Below are 23145 nucleotides of genomic sequence, written 5' to 3' on the forward strand. Positions count from 1 at the left end.
GCCTGACGGCGCCCTGTGTCCGCAGGAGATCCGGAAGGTGGTGCAGGCGCTGGAGCAGACGGCCCGGGAGATCCTGACGCTGCTGCAGGGCGTGCACCAGGGAGCCGGCTTCCAGGACAGTGAGTCCCGCACGGCCGCCTGCACCCGGCGGTAGCGCCGCGCTCCGCCGTCCCCGGGGGAGCGGGGAGAAGCCGGTGGGGCGGGGAGCACCCCCAGGGTACGCGGGTCCCTCCCTCGCGAGCGCCCCTCTTCCGTGGGCGCTCCTGCGGTGTCCTGTCCTGTCCTGTCCTGCTCTGCGTGGGCTTCTGAGAGGCTGCGGGGGCAGCTGGGAGGTTTCGAGCCGGACGGGCAGAAAAGCTGCCGTTCGCCCTGAGGAAGCGCCGTCCCTCCCCTTTCTCCCCTCCCCGGCTCGGCGCTCCCCCGCCCCAGCGCAGAAGAGCGTGTGCTGCTTTCCGGGTTGCTGAATTGGATCGTAGGTTTCCCTCTAAGTGACACGCACAATGGTTTTACCGTCACCTGTTGGGCCTTTGTCTCTGTATCCCCTTCCTCATCTCTTCATCCCACCCCCCAGAAAACCGTGATCCTGAACTCTCCGGGGGTGTTCAGGATGGTGTGGGAACGCGGGGCGGGGGTCTTTAGTCAGGTCTGTATGAGACCAGCTCTGTGTGCGCGCACATATAAAATGTGCTTAATGTTGCAAAATACAAAGGGGATTTGGAAAGGCTGATAAAGCAGGAGCTGTCCTTGATGCGTGCTTGAGTGGCAACTGGAATTGTTCTGCTATTTTTGAGGTTTGGGTTGTAGCTAGCCTGGTTCCTTGCTTTCAGTCCAGATTTAAGATGCTTGACAGAATGTTCCTGGGCCAACCCATTTGCTCCAGGGCATGAGAACAGGACTATGGACCTAGATGTCAAATGTGCTCTTTCTGCTCCCCCATCCCCATTTTTTCAACTTACTGGTGAAACTACTGGAGTAAACAGGGTTTGGGTTTTTTTTTTCCCTTAAATATGTGCCTTTTTTTTCAAGTCAATTAATATCTCCTGAGAAGAAGCAACTATTCTGACTTTCCTGGAAGCTCTGGAGAGGAATTTGGTAAGGGAAGAAACCTGTCAGGCCACTATCTAAGGGTGAATAGAAGACTAAACCTCACCAGGTGCTGTTTTATTCACCTGCAGAGCTGACTGGTTGTAACCAGCCTGGTGACATTCACCAGCACACTCGTGCTGGAGGCCTGGGATCCCTCTGGCCTCTGACAGGGTACATGTTTAGCAATGTGCAACACCTGAGGTTTGACCTCTGCTGGCAAGTGCAACTTCTACCTACTTAGGAAATGTGGCAGTGCTAAAAATCAGGACTGCTAATTAGTTAATTTACACAAGCATACACTCATTTTCTAAGCTGAGTAAACCTGTGGATGTTGTGACAGTTGTTTTGTGTGGGTATCGACTTCAGGAGTTGCTTTCCAGCATTTAATAGTAGAGACCTGTGTCTGGCTTGGTGTGTTTTCACTTGATTTTTAATTCCAGGAGACAGCTGGTCCTGGAACTTGCAGAGTCTGAGAAGAGATTTGGAATAGTTAAAGTTAATAAATAAATAAATAAATCAGCTTATAATTCTTGTAATACCAAAGATAATGAATACATGCTTAATAGGTTAGGAGTTAACTCATGATAATAGACCTGTCAGTTTGTCATCAGTTACAAGCATAATAAAGTCAGTCAATAAATGTTTAGATTAATAAAGGTTTACAGCAGAATAATATAATGCCAATTAACGGAAGGATTGTTAGGGGGATAAGTAGCACTTGTCAGATGTCACGTATTTAGACTACAGTTTTATTTGATAATGATTGTAGTTTGGCAGTGTAGTGAGCTTAAATGGCTTACTACAGCATCTCACCATTTGAGTTGTTACCGCATTTTTACTAAGAAACTAGAATGATTCTTCTTTTGTAGATTAAAGAGGGATAAAAGATGACTCTTGTAACTGTGAAAGAGAGGATTATTCATTGCAACAGAGTTCTGGCTAGACTTTGTAGCATCAAGATTTTTTAGCCTTATATTTATTTACTCCAAGATGTAAGAAAAACTATTAACACTATTAATAAACTACATTGAACTATAAAAATAATAAATCATAAATAAACTAGTAACTAATTAAAAAAGCAGAAATACTATTAATTATGGCAAGTTCACAGGTGACAGAGTAACTAATGATGCTCAGTGACCGCAGCTGTATTGCTGAGGATGGTTTAAGCTGGTGCTGCTGCCAGCAGAAGCTGCATTGCTTGTTGTACCCCCCTCCCTTGTGCCAGCCTGAGTGGGAGAAGACTGACTTTCTCCTGCAGCCTGCTGGTTGATCCTTTGTAATTATTCTTGCATCATCAGTTGAGGTACAGTGATGAAAACTCAAGGAGACAACAGAGAGCCAGTGGAAACGGGGAAAGGATTTGCACCAGGCTGAGCAATCTGTTGTACCAAAGAGAAGGGTCAGGGTTCTCTGGGGACTTAAAATACCTCTTGGCTAAACTTGTTGTCATTGAGTTTTTCATCTAACCGCTTTTACTGTGGGGCAGCCAGCTACCCACAGACAACAGCTGTTTCACGGTGCCGGCTTCTCTGTGGTCTCTCCCTGCACGGAGCCACGAGACTGCGTTTAGCTGTGGGATAAGCGCTTTCGGTTGTAGCCTTTATTCAGCAGTGGGGAAGGGAAGGAAAACCAGCAGAGCCTCAGGCCAGCAGCCTCCAGAACAGGTTTAGAAGGTCTCTCTTTCAGCTCCCTCTGCTCCCTGTTCAAAATGGAGTTTGAGAACTGCTCAGAAAGCTGTTCAGGGCAGCGTGTGCTGCAGCCTGCACTGCAGCCTGCTGTTAGCTGACACGAGTCTGAGTGACAGGTAGGGTCTTCGGAGGCTGAAAGTCAATTTAGTATGTCTTTGCTCATGAAATATGTTGTGTTAAGTTTAGCAAAACATCAGTGGTGATATGCAAGGATGCACGAGCATAGTTTGAAGTTGGGGGGAGGTTATGTGTGTATTGTTGGGTGCTGTTGTCTGAAATGATACAGTAAAGATTGTTCATTTTTGTCACAGGTTCCTTTGGCAGAAGCCAAAATGCAAGTCTGTGCCTTACTCTGTCCCCAGCTGCCACATGACAGCTTACACAACTGAGGCAGAGACTGTAGTTTGAGGATGGTGTTGAAAGGGCAGCTGTCAGTGAGCTTCACACATTTCCTTCATTCTGGCTGCCACACAGAGCACTTTCACCTTCTGCTTCTGGAAGCGTTTATTTTTAAGTGCTCCTTTTTTTTTTTTTGTACATGGAATTAATGTTTTATTAATTGAAAGTAGCTTTTAAACACACTGAAGTGACTAGTGGGGCTTGTTTGATAAAAATCATTCATTGTAGCTTTCAGATTTAGCTTCTATGGATTTTGTATAGAAGTTAGGATTGTTTAAACATCATGATGCAGGAGGGCCTGTCAGGTCGTGACCAGGGTTGCTGAGAAGGCTGCAGTTAAGAAGTACGGGTTTGATTAGTTCTGTCAGACCCTGGTACTGTGGGTGCAGCGTGGTTGTAAGTCGTATCAATAAACGGGAGGTGGCAGTGGGTGGTACGTGAACAAGAGACCATATATCTGCAGAGGTGTAACATATTGGACAGTTTCTTCAAATAATCACTTGAAAGCAGGAAATGCAGTTTCCTGAAAGGATGTTGCACCTCATCTAACCTAACTCTGATTGATAAGAAAAAATATTATAAGATTTTAAAATGGAGAAAGAAAAGTTGCTTTTACTTTGATTGTACGAGTCGTTTGGCGGCACTGCTTGGTGTGTGTGCTTTCTTTGGGGCCAACTGTGTGCAGTATGCTTCTGTTGCGTGTGATCCAGTTGTTGCTGGTTTTCTAAACCACTGCACTGGGGTGCTCTACAGAACATCATATTTCTCTCTTTACAACACCTGTACAACCCAACTAGATGGCCCCTTTCTCTTAATCTGTCCACACAGCTAAAACTAAAAATGTCCTGTTACCAGCTCACGCCTGATCTCTGCTGCGTCCCTCCTCCTGCAGTGCCACTCCAGAGTGCTGCTGCATGGGTGAGCTTGTAGCATCGGGCTTTAACTGTGTCACTGCTCCTGCTGGCTCCCTCCCTTGCCCCCGGGATCTGTTGCCATAGTCTCAGCTCTTCTACATTTACAGACCCTCAGATGAAATTGCCCCTCTGCTACCTCAGATGAGGTCTTACATTCAACACCTTTTTCAGCCTTTCTCCATTTCTACTTGTCATCTCTCCTTCAGCATTGCTTGTTTGTCGCCCTGCTCAGCGTGTCGCCAGGCTCTTTTGCTTGTTGGTTCATTCCACAGACAAACACCACATCAACTCTGTGTTCCTCTGTTCCTGCCTCCATCCGTTTGTATCCCCCATTGCCTCTTGGTCTGTAGGTTGTGTGACCTTTCCAGTGTTTTCCTCTGTCAGTGCCCATTACAGAACAGGTTCTTTATCCATGATGTAAGTTTAGCAGTGATTCTTAAACAACACTGGGGCATCTTGGCTGAAGTTCGAACCTAAGGACTAGAGCAGATTAGACAGCCCAAAACTCAGGAGTATTTCTTCTCTACCTGTGTGACTCCTGGTATGACAACGAATATTTCTTAGATTGATTCCAATGTCAGCAGACTATCTTGGACAACAAAGGAGCATATACAGCGCTGTCTACACTAGAAAACTCTCTGTTCACGAAACCCTGTTCTCTGTCAAGTATTGAATGTTGCACCATTTCTTTTTCAGTACCAAAGAAATGTCAGAAGGCTCGTGAACACTTTGGTACAGTGAGAACCCAGCTGGAATCCCTGAAGACCAAGTTTCCTGCTGATCAGTATTACAGGTGTGCAGGATCACACGCAGCCAGACACGGATATGGGAATTACCTGGGCATATTTGGCATCATTACTTTGGAAGAATGATTTAAAGGTTTATGGGCCGAATGCTTCTTTCTGTTTGAAAAGTAAACCATGGTAGAGAAGTGTGAGGTTTTTTGTCAGCATAGATAAAAAATGCTTTTGTTCAAACCCTCTATTTATAACTTTTCACTAAAAATATCCAGCATTTAATTCTTTTTCTAGAAACTTTTTTAAAAAAGAAAAAGGAAACTTTAAGAAATTTATATTCTATTGGAACTGCCCTTCTTTCTGGGAGCAGCGCATTTGCTGCTCCATTAATTTCAGTAAAGTTGTTAGGTTTGGGGCATTTCTGAAAACAGAGCTCTAAATCTGTCATGAAATGGCTGCTTGATACTGCAGATACTAAATGAAGTTGTCACCTTTGTGTTTTGTTGCTGCCAGAAGGGGACAGTGTCTAGCAAGAACATTTCAAAGAACAAGAATCTTGTCAGCTCAAATCTGTTGAGGGAAGACGGGAGGGAAAGCCCTGGTTGTCTTGTGGGCACGACAACCTGAAAAACTCCACAAACTGAGTAGGTGTGTGAGATGTGCAATCAATGCTAGTGTCCAGCATAGTATCCAGGGGGTGAAGTTCTGGAGTACCAAGGAGATGACTTTAAGCTGGTGTCATTTTGATAAGCCAAAAATATTGCAAAGTGCTATGTGTAAGGGTGGAAAACATAATATATACATAATGTATGCTTGTTGCCTAACTCTCCAGTAATAGATGTTACTTACTTATGCCTTGACTTGGTGTTTTCTTCAACAGATTTCATGAGCACTGGAGGTTTGTGCTTCAGCGGTTGGTGTTTCTGGCAGCATTTGTAGTCTACTTGGAGTCAGAAACGTTAGTGACCCGAGAAGCTGTCGCAGAAATACTTGGGAGTAAGTTAATGTTGTAACTGAAGAGAAAAAGCATGTGATGTTTTTAGACATTGTAGCTTTCAGAGGTACAGGGAAACAGCAGAACTTCATTTCTTGCCAAGAAACAGGTTCCAAAATTTATCTGGTATTTGATTTCATTATATAAACAACAAATTATTTTAGAAGGTGGAAATCAGCAAACCTAGTGTGAACAGAAGTATTTATTCATTAATAAGTTCTTCGTCAGTGAAGATTATTCATTCAAATTGCATAAATCTACCAAAAGGATAATACAAAGATGAGAGCTTATTTTTCTCGCTTTTGGCATTTTAAAACTGTGGAAAAAAGATTAAATTTTTATGCTGCAAGAGAATTGTGTCCTCCCAGAGCAAAGGATTTGAAAAAAAGATGAGGAAAATCTTTTTCTAAAAAAAGACTACAGCCCCCTCTCCTGTATATTGATGTAAATTCAGTTATTCTGTTGAATCAATTATAACCTGTTGCACATCCAGTTGAGGATGTACGAGTTGCTAAATCAAAAGGCTGACAAGAAGCAGTAATTGCATCACATACAGGAAAAGGCTGACTTTTATTTTGTAGTAGTATTTCATAAATTTGATATTTCAAATTAGCTCCAGTAAATAAATGTAATGTCAACTCGCTGGTTTTGCTCCTGTTTCGGTACCACCTGATTACCACTGTTTTTCATCTTAGTTGAAGCTGATCGAGAGCGGGGTTTTCACCTGGACATTGAAGACTATCTTTCTGGTGTATTAACTCTCGCCAGTGAGCTGGTAAGGAAGATATTCATGCATGTATTTGGATTGAAACTGACCTAAGAAAAAAAGTATTGTGTTTTCTAACTTTCCCAAGTTGTTCCTGGAAGTTATGACATGCAACACCTTGATCTGAACTTCTAGCAAACTGCCTCTCTGTATGCCAGAGTTGTTTCTCACTGATATTTTAAGATTTAAACTAGTTGCTTGATTGAAAATCCAGGATTGTTGTCAACAAAAAAAAAGTAGATCCAAGTATAAATAATCTGACTGCCTGGAACACAACTGCTTCATTTGGTAAAGTAACTGATGGAACAGTGACTTCATTGGGGTGGGTTCCTCTGCTGATGTTCTCCTGGGTGTCTTCATCTCGTAGGCCAGACTGGCAGTGAACAGTGTCACGGCTGGTGACTATTCTCGCCCTCTCCGCATCTCAACTTTTATCAATGAGCTGGATTCTGGCTTCCGTCTCCTCAACCTGAAGAACGACTCCCTGAGGAAACGTTATGATGGCCTGAAATACGACGTCAAGAAAATTGAGGAAGTGGTTTACGACCTGTCGATCAGAGGACTCAATAAGGAGGCAACAGTTGGTGTGGGTGGAGAGAAATGAAAGATGCCTATTTTAACAGCATCATTGATTACCTCAGATGGTTGCCAATTTAGGAAGCATGCTAGCGAAGCCTTCCTACAGTAGTTTAGAAGAACTGCAGCTGAAAGCTGCTCTCTATTTTCTTACAAAAGGTGTAGTACGGGTGTTAGATCTCAAAATGTTTTGTAAAATCATGTCTAGATTAGGGCAGGAGGCTCTGTTTCCAGTGGAATTCCTCTGTCAAAACACACAGTGCCGTTCTGTGCACAGCAGCAATAGCAGTCAGTAACTCCCATGAGCTGAAATTCTCATTAGTTCTGTAGTGTTGCTTCACTGCTCTGGCAGTGATGTGCTTCAGCTGTCTCTGTTCATGCACCTTTAAAGATGTGTGCACAGATGCAGCTCAGTGCAGATACATGTGAAGTTTTAGAAAACACAATGTGTAAATATCTATACATTTTTTAAGACACTGATTTTTTTTTGGCTTTTTGTTTCTTAAATTATCACCTATGTCAGTAAGTTGAACAGATTTGTGTAACTGTTTATTAACCAGACCTTTTTAAATGGCTTCTGTTAATGTATCCCCCTTAATTGAGAAATTAGTGAAAATATTCCTGAGAATTTCTCCATTGGAACTGGTGTATTGCACCTGGGCACACCTCTCGCTTTCTCTCTCCCCCCCCCCTCCCTTTTTTTTTTTACACCCCCTTTCCTTTCTTCCAAGATTTCTGTTGCCAGAGAGAGCAAGGTTTTCTCAAACATTTGCTTTCACTGGCTGGTATTTGTTTTACTGACATGAGTAAATGTTGAGTTTTAATATGATCATTTGCCTTGAGAACTCGGTATAACCAATTTTTTTTTTTTAACTACCAAGGTTTCCGAATAGAGAAGTGTTAGCTGATAAACTGTAGGTATTGTCTAAGTTTTAACAACCTATATAGGCCACAACTGTACCTGTGTCCTGGGTTTAAAAAAAAAAAGACACCAAAACTATCATTCATGTAGAAAAATGTTTGTATCTTCAGAAAAGGGGAAATTACTCATTTCAGATCCATTGCATGTAAGAAGCTTGCAAACACCAACAGCCTCTTTCATTTATGTAAATGGACAGACTCGTACCTCCCGGTGTGTTTGTTCTCTTGTCCTAAATGACTTTTGAGTTTTGCCATTCTTCTACTTCTGGTGGTGCAGGAGGGTTAAGGAGAAAAACTAACTTAGGAGGAGGAATATTTCCAGAGGATGAAGACAAACAGTCAAGTTTACATGGGGTTTGTTAGTGTTTCATTTTGTTAGCAAAGATTTCCCACCGTTTCAGTTATGGTTTTGTTTATTGGAAGAAAATGGTTTCTTGGTTATTTTGGCCAATAAAAGCTGTTCTTTGATTTTGGCCATTTGGTAACTCTGCCTGTTGTCTGATTATCTGTTGTTATTTGTTTCCTTTCCTGGGAGCCTACTCTGAAGTATGACAATTTAAATTCAGCCTTGAGCTGTACTTGGACAATAACAGAATTCCTCACTTTGGCTGTATGCTGTTCAATGGTGCACTCTTACCTGCTGGCGAGTGGAGCCTAAGTCAAGCTGCAAACAGATTTCATGGGCTTTTTTTTATTTTTAATTTTGACCTATTTCACCAAGTAAAACAGGAGAGATATGGAGGAATTTATCATTACCAAATCCAAGATGTGGCAAGATCCATCTTCAGAGCGTCTTGTACTCTCATGTTTGTCCTCATCCTTTGTATCTTATATCACGTAACATAGGGAGATGGTAATAACCCTCTCTCACAGCTGAAGAAAATGAGGGTCTAACTTCCTGAGCCCCACAGCAATGAGACCAGCTTTCAAAGTAGTTCATTGTTCTTCCCCTGTGGCACTGTTTGCTTCTTTCTCGCTTTAACCCTGTGGAGGTGGGAGGAGGGAAGGAGCTTAAGCCATTTCTGCTGCCAAAACCAGAGACTCGTGAAACAACACCCTCAGGCTCCGAGGCACAGCCATGCAGACCAAGGTCTCACAGGAAATGTGTGGGAGCAGGGGAATTAGAGAAAGGTTTCCTGAGCATCAGCCCGGTGTCTCTCAGGCTGGGGACTCCTGGCATGCGGAACTGGGATGTGAGGCCATGTGGTGGGGCAGGTTTCTGGTTGCAGGGCAGGTGTGTGTTGAGGCTTTGTGCTGGCTTGTGTCCCAGGTGCTCCAGTTGCATTTGATGATGCAACAGGTCTGCTTCCTGACATGGGATCCCATATGCGTAACGCAGCTTTTTGGTAGATCCTACATCTGCCAGCTCTTGCATCTTACATGGTTTCTGAGAGCTTGTGGAGATACAACAGTGCTGTGCCACAGGTGCAGCAGCACACATACTGTGGGAGGGACAACTGGAAGAGCAAGTTGCTTGCTTAGGGCTTGTAAAGTCTGCAAGGTGTGGGATCCTTCTGTGTAAGGCTCTGCGAAGAGCAAGTGCCTGAGAAAGAGACAAGCCAGTGTTGTGTTTCTGGAGGGTGTTTAGCAAACACCTCATTTTTTCCTGTTCCTAGGTTTCGGAGAGCCTAGCATCTTCCTCTGGAGAAGCATTGTTTGCAAGAGCCAGGCCTCATAGTGCATTCCCAAGCTGGGTCTGGGGAAGGGAAAAGAAAACCACAAACTTTCTCCCTGGGCTGCAGCAGGGAAGGCTGGGGACATGCTTTTTGTAGCTTCCTCTGCACAGAGGTAGCCTGTAGGACCTTGTGGCCTTGATTGTGAATCTGCACATTACTCTGGTCCTAAATGGTAAATTGTGTTTCTGTCCTGGAGCTGGGAGCAGAGGGAAGAAGGGAAGACCCAGAGGGCCTTAAGTAGGGAGGGTCTCTTCACTGACCCTTCCCTCTCCCAGGGGTAAGGTGAACAGGTTAGCCAGCAGGGAATGGCAGTGAGAGAGGGAGCTCTGAGGACTGCAGAAGCTTGATGGCTCATGATGAATCAGACGCACTTGAACTCTGAACAAGTAACTCCTGTTGGTACTGAATGGACTGTCGCAGCGTGCACTGGCAGCTGGGAGGGGAGTGAGTCAGCGCAGGAGCACTGGAGACTCTGACTCAACAGCCAGCACGGCTGAGCCACTTCAGCCTGAAGTGTGTTCCAGGGAGCGTTTTCTTGGATTGTCTTTGTATTCACTCACTGGTTTGGTTTAGGGGTTTTTTTCCCATCTTGACATCATTTCTGTGGGTTTTCTTTATTTCAGTAAAAAGGGCACTTAAAGTTGATTAACTGCTCTTTATTTATAGCACTGCCTATTCAACGCCTGCAGATCAATGAAAGTGCTGACCTGAAACTGTTTGGGGAAATAGGGGTGAGCAGAGCTCTGTGGTACAGGATGCAGAGTAGACGTTGGGGCTGTTGAACTGGGCTCTGTCTGTTGGAATTGATTAACTGCAGCCCCAGTCCATCCACCTCTTTCAACTGACACTTGTTAAAGGACACATTATCACTTCCAGACTGCCCGTTTCTGGTGCCAGCACAGGTCTTTGTGCAGTGAACTGGATCAGGAAACTGACCTAGCTGAAACAATTTTTATTTTTCAGCAGTGTTTGCTCCCAATCTGGTTCACTGCACAGTCCCGCACATGCTGTGCCAGTGTGTGGAGGGAGGCTTCTTCCTCTCCCTGCGGTGCCACCTTTAAGTGTTCACTGAGCTGTTAATGCTGTGCGGTAAACTGTCTGATTTTTCTTGCTTCTCGTTTTGTTGGGATTACCAAGGATTTTCTCTTTGGGTAAATAATTTGCCTTCATTTTCTGCGAAGTGATGACTTGGGTGCTATAGAGCCTCACTCGCATTTTTCAGCCAGTAAGGTCATTACACACCGAGGCAATTAAGGAGAGCAGAAAATGAACATGGATGACTCCTGGGGTCTCTGTGTGGGTATTGAACTGTTACTCATCAGCTGTCCATCTTCCCTCGTTATAGTACTGTCTGTTGCTGGATGCTGCGGTGCAACTGTACTAAAGTGTGTGTAGGGGCTGTTGAGAGAGCCTCCTGCCTGCTGAATTCATGGAGTGTCATTAAACAAGTGTTTGATTTTGAAAGGAATAGTCCGTTATGGTATGTATCTCCTGTACACATGCTGTGGGTCAGGTATGAATTCCTTGAAGATGGGTATCTCCTTGCAGGTTTCTCTGCCCATTTGTTTTCACTTCAAACGGCAGCATTTCTGGCTTGCTGTCATGGGAGGATTGCCCTGCCCAAGGGGAAAATGGCTGTCTGAAAACCAACCCTTTCTTGAAAGAAGAGGAATACACTCCTTGTCTGAATGCTTGTTCATCTGCACATTCACACTGTGAGTGTACAAATGTCTAACCTGCTCCTGTGGGGGAAAATGTAAGAACCTGCACCCTGCAAGGGTGCTGTCTGCTCCCCAGGAAGCCTGCTGGCTCCCATCCTGGTAGGGAGAGGTGTCTGTCTGCCTCTGGGTCTGCCCTGGGGCCCTGTGCAGCTCTTGCAGGCTTCTGTGAAGTCTGATGACCACCACAGCCTGCTGGAGACTTCAACAGGGACTGCAGAAAGCCTAAAGTGAAGAAAAAGCCTGAGATTTCAGCCCCTGTGAAATGGTCCAAGGCTGCAAATGCCTTGTGCTCTTTGCGTGGTTTGGTTACCCCAGCATCAGTCATGGGATCTGCTCCGTGACTTTCTTGTGACCTCCGGGTTCTCCACTCTCATCTGCCAGCCCTCCCCACAACACCCAGAGAGACATTTGATGTGGGTCCTCCCAAGGATGTGACTCTGGCATCACAAGGGAGGTTCCTGCGCTAGGAAGGAAGGGTTCAAAACCCCCTGGGGCTCCACTGCTGCAGAAAGAAAGGGTTCCTTTGCCTGCCTCTATACAGGGCACCTTCCCTGGGAGGGCTGTCTGCACTCTGGGTTGGCTCCTCTGCAGCTGAGATTGTTTCTCACAGATGCAAAGCCTGTGCCGGTGATCACACTGGGGCAGGATTTGAGCTGGAGAGTTGCAAATTATCATTATATTCACCCCTGCTAATGGGCCTAGAGCCTAATGCCAGCTTTTCAACTTCTTCCAGCCATGCAACTGCTCCCAGTCAAGCCTTGGCAGAAACCTGTGCTGGCAGATGCTCTGCTTGGGTTCTGATTCCTCATTAGGGTTCTTCACTCTCTGTTGAAGAGGACCCTCTATGTTCCTTTCACTCAACTTTTCCATCCATGTTGTAGAAAGGTTTCCCTTAGGGAACCACCTTCAGCTTCCTGAGGGAGCTGTCTTTTTTCTAATGAGTGTCCTTGGGACTTGCCTGGAGTTTTTGGACTGTGCAGTGTTATTGTCAAAACTTTGATTTTTTTTTTTTTTTTTTTAAATTGCTTGTACCTGTCTCCAGTCATATTGATATTCTGCAGCAGCCTCTGTGAGAAATAAGGCAGTTCCTTTGTCTGCCTGATCAGTAAGACTTTTTGCTCTGTCATATTCCACTGTAGTGACAGAAGGTCACTCAACGATGACAGTGAGATCTTTGAATATTTATCTGATCTCTGGCAGGAAGACAGTTCCCTCCATTGCTTTTGGTTCCAGGTTTTTCCAATTTCAAGTCAGAGGATGTCAGCCTAATTCCAGATGAATCTCACCTGGTTCCCCAGCATGCATTGAAGAGACATGGCTGACATCACAAAATGAGAGTTACTACAGCTGCCTCATCCATGAGCCCTGAAGGGATACCTTTGACATGGTGCTAGAAGATTTTAATTATCTTCCCTTTGAGCATGTCATGGACAAGCAGGAGAGTGCAAGATTCACCAGAATCTCCTGCTGGAGATCTGCCTTCCTAGGACTTCAGCTCCATAATAGATTCACGTGCATTGAATAACTGAAGTTCCCCAAGTCAGGAGATCTGAGATGAACTCAGAGCTTTTTTTTCAGGATTTGGGATGTGCTGAGGTCAATCTCTCAGCCTCCAGTGACAGCTATGATAGCTTCCTGCTGCCAGGCCAAACCTGTTGTTCCCTTTCAGACGTGTTCTTGATCACATAGTGGAGACCCACACTGAATGCCCCTTCCCACTCCTCGCTTCTGTTACGGACAACCAGGAATGTACAAGATCACCATAAAAAAGATCTCTGTTCACCAAAGCAGAAGTCTCTGCCTTCTAAAGTATTTGCTCTGCATCTCCATGTGGTTTTTTTCAGGCTTTCCCACCTAGCCTGCTGACTCTTAAAGTAGCTTATTCCTTCTTTCCCTGGGACCTGATCTCACAGAGGGCTCTTAATCCAGTGTTGTGTCTTCTTGCGCATCTGCCTTCTGAGCTCAAAACTACATGGACTCTATGACAAAGACTGCCTTTTGTTGTTTTCCTGGTAAATAACCAGTAAGAGTCATCCTAAATTCTTGTTAAAGGTCATTCTGATAAATCAAGGGAGTAATCAACTTTCTCTTTTTTTCCCCTAACGTGGTACTTCCAGAGAGGTCTGCTTGTACTAGCCGAGTAAATTCAGTGGGCAGGAATCTTGAAAAGTAATCTTAGTATTGTCTGTCATGACAATGGAGAGGCATAAAAATATTACGGAGCCCTAGGACGGCCAGTTTGGAACAAATAATTGCTTTCTTGGCTTGCAGACAACCCTGTTCCTAAGCACCCTGGGTTATAATAGCATTTTGTCAGGTTTGTTAATCAGAAATGGAAAAATACAGCACAGCTAATCTCCAGGGCTGCCAAGATGTGTACATGTGATACTGAAAGACCTGGAGATGCCCAGGAGAGGGATCATCCAGTTCAGAAAGGTGCCTGAGGATTATGGAAACCTACTGCCTTGTCAGTGTGCTGACACTCCTCACCCCTCCTGTGCAGGCTCACCCCACGGCACAAGCGTTGCGGGGCCGCAGAGGCTGTTCTGTGCTCGTGTTCCCTTTCAACACCTGTAATTTAAAGGCAGGTGAGCAGCTGAGTACACACCGGATACATAAAAGATAAATAACATTGGAAGCACAACCTCTGTCTAGTTTGACAGGTTCAACAATCAGGCTGTCACTTCCCATAGCAGGCTGTCCCAGATCAAAGAGCTTATTCTGTTCCCTGGCCACAGGTTTTTTAGGACAGGGCTACAGCAACAAGAACATGTCCTGCTCATAACTCAACACTCGGCGATTATTTATGGACCTTCTTTTGGGGAGAGTTTGCCTGGTTCAGAGGAAATACGTCGTGATTACTAGGAGCCTGGCAGGCAGGTGTTTCCTGTGATACCTAGAAAATCCCTGCATCTGACAAATTGAACAATCACCTAAACACAAGACTGATGCTAAATAGCAGACCTTTTACATATACTTATTGTTCTCTAATCTTTTTGAACAGCCAGGGTGACTGAAGGTATCTTGATTTAAAGATATGACTGCACAGAGAGTCCACGGCTGGTTTTCAGCATGAATTGATGTGGAAAAAATCACTGTGCTGGAAAGTAATTGAAAACTTTCCAGAAAGCCACAGCTTTCTGTGGCTGTGAAAACCACTCACTGTTTGGATAAATTAAGCTATTAGGCTTACTGTACTTACGCCTTCCCTTATCAAAACTGCCACTGGAGGTAATGAAGAGAAGGTAGCTGCGCCATTTTGATCTTGGGAGAGAAAACAAAGGTGCTACGAGCTGTTGCTTTTTGCATGTTAGGTGAACAGGGCTTGAAGTCTATTAGATGCAGATCTGTCATGACAGCATAAGAGAAATCTTCCTCCAGCAGCTGCTCTGCTTAGGCATCCATCTATTTGAAAAACAAACAACAAACTAAAAGCAATGCCTCATGCTCTTCACTGGCTATTCAGTACATATTTTGGGGGAACAATTTATTGTCTAACAACTAGAAATAGCTGGAAGGAATTCCAACTCACCTGAGGGAGTCGGGCTGCTGCCCCAGCAAGCATTTTGCCAGCTATTGCTTGCTACAGCGCTCAGCCGTGTGCTGCCACCCTCACATCTTGGGTAAGTGTTCGTAAAGCCTCCTGATGATGCAAAACCTCCCACTTCCTCAGGGACAAAATGAAGCACTAAAATGCTGGATGGTGCAGATGAAGAGAAAATCCAGCCAGCATGCACATGTCTCACTGCTGGTGTCTGCCTCAGTGCCTGGAGCAGCGTAACAAGCTCCAGCAGCTGTGGCAAGAGGACAAAGCACTGGGTACAGTTTGGAGGCCTGCTCAGATGTTGGGTCAGTGGTGACTTTACAAGACTAGGGCTACCTATGTGAGGGTAGCCTCTGTCCGCCTTCGTTTGCGCACTCACTGATGCTGGTTGATCTCTGGAGAAATTTGCTTGTGTGAATCATCCTGTAAAATAAATACCTGTAACAGAAATATTTTGTTGGTAGTGAATAATACTGATTGGCTTTGTCTTTACCCTGGGGGCCTGAAAGAACATTTACAGGCTGTCCTCCAAGATCCACCGACCAAGATTCAGGCTCCTTTAATTTAGCCTCTAGGGCTGTAATCTGGCCTTTGCTGTGTAAGTCACAGTGTGACATTTTGCTGATCTTGTAATCGCAAGGCCGCAGTCAGTGGTAATGTCAGGCTGAAAAGGTTAAACCCTGTGTGCCTTTTTACCATTGTTCAGCTTCAAGTCATTTCCCTGCTGAGGAACTGAGAGAGGCTGGACCTTATGGGGGAGCGCTTTGTGGCCTCAGTTTCGGCTCTCACATCTGGTCTGCTGGGGCCTGACCTGCCCAGGCAGGACTGCGGCCAGAGCTTAAGATTTTGTGCCAGTCTGTTGTTGTCTAGTGAGAATTAGGGTAGCAGGCTTGTACTGTTCTTCCAGTCTCATTAGGAGTAGCCCCTGAATTCTGTTCAGGAGATCCAAAGAACAGATGTAGGCACATTGTTCACCTGAATGCCACCCAGGCTAAATGAAATATCTACTCCAGAATACAAATATTTAAAAAAATACCCACCTAAAGTCATTGAAACATAATTATTAAAACCTTTTATGTTACTCTACAGTACAATGTAAATTGTTCCTTTCAATTAAATTCTGAAATACACTAGATTACATCATTTAAATAATTGCAAACTTTTAAGTTCACTATAAGTGGTAGCAGAGCTATATTTACATACACTTCTGAGATATTTCAGATGCGGCATTATATTCTAGTCCCTAAGTCAGTTAAATAACAGACTTTCAGTGGGGGTATACTGCTCTTCCACAGGTTCTACGCATATTTGGGGTGTATGTGTCAGAGAGCAAGAACTCCTTTTATTCTTGTTTGCTTTTTTTCTTTTGCTGTGTGCATGCAGCTGAATCTGAGCAAATTGATACCTACTTGATTTGGATTAAAGATGAAAGACCTTTCTTTTTAAACAAGTATTTTGACTGAATATACAGAGGTGAATAATGAAATACAGTCCTTAGGAGTTGCGGTGGAAAACGTAATTGTCTCCAACTTTCATCCTCTGTTGCATAATACTGCACCTAATTTTGACCCTGACTTTACCTAATGCTGATGAAATACAGTCAGTGGTGGAAACCTCTCTCATGTTGTCAAGACTGGCTTTCAACACAAACCATGCAATGGCAAGCATCATACATCATTCTCCTGCAGTGCAATATTAACAAGTTAAACTCAGTATTTTCCTCCAGAGATCTGCTCCTCGAGGGAAGCCCATCTCTGTATGTACATCAGCCACAAACAGGTTGTGAGTCCTGAGCCTGGAGACCAGAATTAGGCTGTGATGCTTGCTTCCAGTGCTGCTAAGAGTCTTTGTGGGCCAGGCTCCTCCCTGTGTTGTCCATGGAGCAGAGCAAGTTCAAGCCACCAAGGCTCTAGATGGTCCTTGCACATGGCACTGGTCAAGCCAAGTCTCCCTGTGTGTTGCCTGTGCAGGACTTAGGGCCTGGTGTGAGGGGTGCTGATCATGATGTTGGGCAGCGCGTTGCGCCGCTTCTTCCAGGAGCCCAGCTCCCTCGAGTACCGCCTGATCTGCCTGAACCAGTGGTGAGTCCGTGCCCGGTCACTGTCCCGGAACACAAATGCCTCCCGCCTGATCTCAATGAGTTCAAAAGTGTCATCGCAGTCGGGATCAGTGGAGACAATGCAATTACTCAGCCTCAAGGGCTCCCTGAGCAAATGGAACTTCCCATTATTTTTGTCCCTGATGAGTACCAGCACGGCGTCCTTCACAGGCCCTGGCTCGGCTGATTCCAGGCTGGACTCGGACACACGCTTCATGTTCACCAGGAGGAGGACCTGCATGTTCTGGAACTTCAGGGTCTTGCTGCCTTTTTTCACCCACTGGCCATCGGGGGGCTGGGCCAGCTGCAGAGACCCCTCCATCACAAATCGTGTTTCCTCCCGCAGCCAGCCTACAGTTTTGAGGGCAGTTTCTCTCATCTCGATGTTGATGACTTCCCTCTTCTTCTTGCTGTCCTGGCGAAAGGATCGGAGGGTCCACGTGTTCCCCTCCTGCTTGGTTTTCATGTTGATGTGCTCCAGGTGGGACTCGATGCGGCTCTTGGCCTCCCGCAGGCTGCCATGATCTGGGTGGTACTCAGTGGTGGCCTTGATGATTCTGCTGAGCAGCAGTGGGTACTTAGTGACTCTTTGCAAAGGGGCCATCAGGAAGGACCTCAAGTTCATCCGCCGCAGTGCTGTGTTGTCATTCTGGGAGACATTGAGGAATATTCTGCAGAGATTTAAGAAGAGAGAATGAAATGGTGGCTGTTCTGCCAGCAGATGCTGTAATCCTAAATGCAAATGGACAATGTGGTGCTGACAGCTGCTGACAGCACCACAGCCCCCCCTCTGGTTTTAACAGCCTTGTGAATTCTGTCTTCTCAAAAACTAACAACAATTTCTGCAGCTGTGTTCAGCTGCAGAACAGCAATGAGGTGCCTGGGACACTAGCATGTAACATCCTAGCAGTCTTCTGTTAAATCGTTGTAAAACAACGAGGGTGTGATCTTTCTCTGGTACACACTGACATAGGCCTGAGGCAGATACATCAGCTTATATCAGATTACATTCATTTGTAGCTCCTTTCATCATTAGATTACAAAGCACGCCAAACAAGAATTTGGTACTGCCATCATTTTAAGCTGTTGCAGTGAAGAGAAGTGACTCGCCTGATGCCCAATAGGGCTACAAATGGGAAATAAATTCAAATCATGCATGCTTCACACAGTGGCTTTCCCCAATGGAAATCCAAATCATGCTCTAGTGCAGCGACAGAGAGCTGTTCTCAGCTGGGTGTTACTTGGTGATAGTTCAGTGCAGTGGTCAGTGGGCAAATACTGCTATCACAAAATACAGTACACCACTGGGGACCAACTGGCTGCCTCAGTGGAGATGATAACAAGGATTGAATATCTTTTGGAGAATAAATTACTCTCCTCACTCCAGGAGAGAGCAGCTCGTCACTGAAGAACATTATCATCAAAACTTTGATCTAGTTGAGCTGCCAAAGGCTTCAGCCTCAGCCTGGTGCCTTCCTGTCCCCAAAACCTGGAAGAATACGCTCAGCCCTTTTCTCACCTGAGCAACTCTTTCTCCTTCTCCAGTGCGTTGAGCATATTCACAGAGGAGGACTGCTGAAGACAGTAGGTCTGAAAGGCTGGCAACATGTTGACGAACTCTAGAAACACTTCGCCAATGCACACGGTCATCAGGTCGTCATCACCCTACAAGCATGCAATACAGCCCCTGCTGGGTTAGTTCAGGAGAGGCACAAACACAGAGCCTGCATTCAGTCCTATCAGCATGCACCTACTGCAGGATCTGGTGAACACCAGACCAAAGGTGGATCTGGGCTCAGCCCTCCTGGTGGAAAGGCAGTCCCTGCAGGTCTGGAGGGAAGCAGTGCATGGGGAGGGGAAGGAAAGCTGATCTAACTGCATCTACACATACAGAGATATCTTTTCTGCTTCTGTGGGCTCAGCCAGCTCACCGGAGCAGGGGCTCAAAAGCCAGAGGCCAGAGTGAGCCTGCTAGTCAGGAGGGTGTAGTGGGGCCCTTCTGTAGAGCCGGCAGCTCTGCCATATAAATTAACAGCAAGTGTTTAAGAGCAAGTGGGCAGAAGAGGCATGTAACTCAACAGACATAGCACATAACTTCTGCAGCTGATCCCAGCAACTGGCCTGGCCAGGAAACAGTCTCCTTCAGTTATGCTCTTACTGGCTACTTTGATGCCTTAATGAAAAATAAATTTCATGGTAAATTGTTCTCTGATTTCTGGATGTGTAATAAAATAAGGGCAAAGTAAGAATCTGGTGCCACATGATGCTCTTAGCTTTGTCTAGGTGTATGCTGACATGCTCTGCAATCCCTACTCATTTGAGCAGTGAGAGAAGGAGCAGTTCTCTGGCTGCTGCAGCTTTTTGGTGCAGTACTGAGCTCTGACTGCAAAGGGCAACATGGAGGAGGAGATACAGAAACCCACAGCTGTTTGTAGAAGACATTTTCTCAATAAATTAAGCACAGGGGACATCACACCCACAGTGCGCATCTATCTTCACCGTGTCAGGTGCATGAGAGTGGTTGTCAAAGTTGCCAGTTTTTGAGACGTGTTGCTCAGTCTGACGTGCAGGGTTTCAGAGAGGGAAAGGAGGGATGTGTTTCCTAGAGAGCAAAACATCCTGGTGAAACTGATAAAGCAACAAGTGGGTTTTAGGTTTCTTGAAAAAAGGAGGCTGTGGAGCTGTTTATATGTCCTTTGGAGTGATTGTCTGCTGCTCTAGAGTCTTATTTCCATGTCTCTGCCATCTGACCACCATGCTGGTGGGACAGGGAAGTTCCTTGTGCAAGGCAGGGTGCATCAGTAGAAACAACTGGTACACAGAGCTGTAGGGGCCAACTGTCACCAGGGCAGGGGGCAGCATGTGCTGCTTGGCACTGCAGCCAGCCTAGGGGCAAGCTGTGATAAACTGCAACCCAAGGCAAATACACCCAAGCCAGCCTGAAGCAAGCCAGCTCAGAGTTGCCAGAGCGTGGCCTGTGAGCCAGATCAAGCTGAGCTCTGTGCCCCCATGGTCACACTCTTATCAGTGTCCAAGCTAACTGGCTTAAAGCTAACTTTGGCAATGGGACAGCTAGGTCCTGTTAATGGGATAAATGAACTAGACTGCTGATGGCCTGCTAATGTCAGTGGCATTACCACAGCAGAGAGTGAGGCCAGCAGCTGTGACCTGGCACAGGCCTACTGAGATCACTGGTTTACAATAGCTGAGGAAGCAAGGGACTAGGTAGATGACCAGAACGCAGGAGTCCTACCCCCTGATCCTCTGCTCCACCTATGCTGCCTCACTAATACAAAACCTATTCCTGTCTGCCCAGTCTGGCCCCTTTAGAGCATACAGTGTCATACCTGGTCAAAGGCCTGATCGATCTCTTCCTGGAGTATCTCCAGGAAGTTCTCGTTGAGATCAATGAGCTCCTGGATATTGCTGAAGATGCCCAGGAGCTGCTCCTGGCTCAGCAGCCCAGCTGCCTGCATGGGGAGGTAGAACTCCTCTTTGATGATGCGCAGGTCCTCTCCATAGCTGGCCTCTGTGTTGACAAACTCCAGCACAGACTCCTTGCGCTCCGTCCTGCGCTTGCGGCACTTCTCACAGAGGTCAGCCCGCCTCTGATTGCAGTTCTGGACATCCGTCTCCACCGGGAGCTCCCTTTCTCCACAGTCAGTGCAGGGACGGTGGGCTTCCCAGGCCTGCAGTGAGCTCAGCGTTTCGGATGCCCTGTTCCTCCACTTTCTGGCTGGCATCTGGCCAATGCCACTATCTGCCCTTGCCACATCCGTTGACTTGGTCCGTGTGGCCTCGCTGGGATCCAGGTCATCCCGGACATCGTTCACACCAACAATCCCACTGTCCGTGCTCAGGCTGCTGACATTGCTCCAATGATGTCTGGAGCGGAGGGAGCCACGTGGGGCACGGTGGGTCTCATCGAAGCTGCCACCATGGCCAAGGTTGGCTTTTGCTACCACTGGACCTGAGAACAGATACAAATCATTACAGGCATTGCCAGCTGTACAGAGCTTACCCGGGAAACTCAAGGTGGCACAGCCATGAGTGGTAGGAACTCTGTAGGAGGGGGAGATCTGGTGAAAGCAGGGCTGTTAGCCCTTCCTCCCCGCCTGTTCTGCTGCTGGGAAGGGCAGGGGTCAGAAGTAAATGGCTCCAGGGTAAAGCCTGGGGCCTGTCATCCCTGCACTGCCCATACCTATGAACTCATTTGGGCTCTCTCTTTCCCTATCATCTGCCAGTCAGGGACAGACACAGCAGAGTAGATCCTGATTTCTTGCATGCCTGGGTTAAACCCAGAATGCTTCCCTCCCCCAGGTCAGTAGAGCTACTCCATATTTACACCAGCATAGCAGGGCTCAGCATCTGGCCCATCAACCCCCTCTGAGTGTGCAGAAATGCAGATACCGTAGTCTCGCTCCTGCCGGCGCTTCTGTGCGTGCTGCCGTGCTGCAGCTGCAATCTTCAGCTCCAGCTGCTTCCTCTTCACTGAGTCTGTCGGCATAGGGTCACTGAAGTGTGGCCGCAGCCGGCACTCCCGCTGGGCCTTGGCACCATCCGTGCTCTCATGAACGATGTCAGAGCTGGATCGACGGCAGCCAGGACTGGGGGTCTGCAAGAAAAGCAAGTGGGTTTGGAGCAAGGAGGTGCTCAAAGCAGCGCCTGGTTTGCAGCCACTGGACTTCAGTTGCCAAAGGAGTGAAAAGGCAATTCATCAGCTGTGGAATTGTAAATGCAGCTCTGCTACATGAGCATTAGGAAATCTGTCACCCCAGGTCCCTCTGTCTTGCTTAGTCCTAACAGCAAGGACCCCTCTCCCTCTGCTGTTGTGTAGCTCCAAGTACCGTGGCTTCGTGGTGGCTGGATCACAGCTGTCAAATAACCATGAATTAGTCAACAGCATAGTCCTGGATAAAGGCCTAAAGGGGTGCCTAAGCCTGTCCTCCAAGGATCTGAGCTAGCTTGCCTCTGTTCTGTGAACATTTCAGTGCTGCAGGGTCAGGAACTCCAGCCTCTATGCCTTACCTACATTAGCGGTTTGACCAAGTGGGATCTAGGAGGGAGTCTGTGATCTCCTGGGCAGTCCAGCAATGAGGGGCTGGTGGCACAGTGAAAGCCATAAGCCGTAAAGGAGTTACTGCTGAACTCCCTGCAAGAGATGCAGCGGCAGACAGGTAGGGGCACAAAACTGACTCCTGTTTCATTAACTTAATAAAAAAGGCACTAGAAATGCTTCTAACAGAGTTTAATCACTCGTGGGAGTTGGTGTGATTTCAGATCCCAGGCTCCCAGTCTGCCCAGTTCCTACAATGAAGGGATCCTTTAGAGCTTCTGAGAAGAAAAAAATCCTGAACACATGCTCAAGATGAGAGGGGAATTCCTCTCCCTTACATTCCCTGCAGGTGGAGTGTCGCTGGATGTCTCATTGCTTGGCTTGTCCTCCCAGGTCTCTGTTGCCATGGACATCGCTGTGGGCTGCTGGCTGTCCTCCGGAGGTGGGAGATCAGCTTCCCTCAGATCACACTGTCCCTTGGAGGGGGATTTGGCAGCAGTCTCAGCATTGCAGCTGCAGGGGAAGAAGCAGACTCTGATGAACGTCATGCATACAGTTCACCTGCCATTCCTGACACAGATGAGACTGAGCAGCAAAGCCGAGGTTCAAAGAACCAGCTGCACCAGTTCAGGAAAAGTGCAGGCAGGAATCTAGACTGGTCAGCATGGATGGCTGTACATGTGTTTCAGGGGCTCTAAACATAGCTCAATTACAGCATTGCAAATTGGGTAATTGCACTCATGGCAGCATCAGTCTGGGATATCAAAACTCAGGTGTTCACAGGGCATTTTTGTGTCATAAAACATGAGGTTCTCCCATAGGGACCAGAAAAACCTTTCGAAGTAGGCCATATCCATATTTGCTGCTATTTAAAGAGATGTTGTCAACACAGAAACCATGTTGCTCATCTGGAAGAAAATCACCTGCTAAAAACCATAATACTCTGAAGAGATTAGAAGATTAAAG

General features: G+C 46.4%; 2 protein-coding genes across 2 annotated transcripts in view; one reads left to right on the plus strand and one right to left on the minus strand.

Moving 5' to 3' along the window:
* Window positions 1-8150, plus strand: part of TSN (translin) — an 8775-nt gene extending 625 nt beyond the window's left edge. The window contains exons 2-6 of the mRNA XM_010569890.1: window positions 2-119; window positions 4787-4883; window positions 5708-5823; window positions 6517-6596; window positions 6955-8150. Of these exons, the coding sequence (XP_010568192.1) occupies window positions 2-119; window positions 4787-4883; window positions 5708-5823; window positions 6517-6596; window positions 6955-7191 (648 nt within the window). The 3' untranslated portion in view covers window positions 7192-8150. The remainder of the gene's footprint in view (window position 1; window positions 120-4786; window positions 4884-5707; window positions 5824-6516; window positions 6597-6954) is intronic.
* Window positions 8151-16073: 7923 nt separating this feature from the next.
* On the minus strand, window positions 16074-22752 carry LOC104832484 (kalirin-like). Its single transcript, XM_010568708.1, has 5 exons — window positions 22518-22752; window positions 21534-21738; window positions 20471-21093; window positions 18643-18788; window positions 16074-17794 (listed from the first exon to the last, which is right to left on the minus strand). The coding sequence occupies exons 1-5, from the start codon at window positions 22725-22727 to the stop codon at window positions 16999-17001; spliced, it is 1980 nt and encodes a 659-aa protein (XP_010567010.1). The 5' UTR covers window positions 22728-22752; the 3' UTR covers window positions 16074-16998.
* Between the last annotated feature and the right edge of the window lie 393 nt (window positions 22753-23145).

The sequence above is a fragment of the Haliaeetus leucocephalus genome, unplaced genomic scaffold (genome assembly GCF_000737465.1).
Source record: "Haliaeetus leucocephalus isolate CR32 unplaced genomic scaffold, Haliaeetus_leucocephalus-4.0 Scaffold1, whole genome shotgun sequence".
In the NCBI taxonomy this organism is placed as follows: domain Eukaryota; kingdom Metazoa; phylum Chordata; class Aves; order Accipitriformes; family Accipitridae; genus Haliaeetus; species Haliaeetus leucocephalus.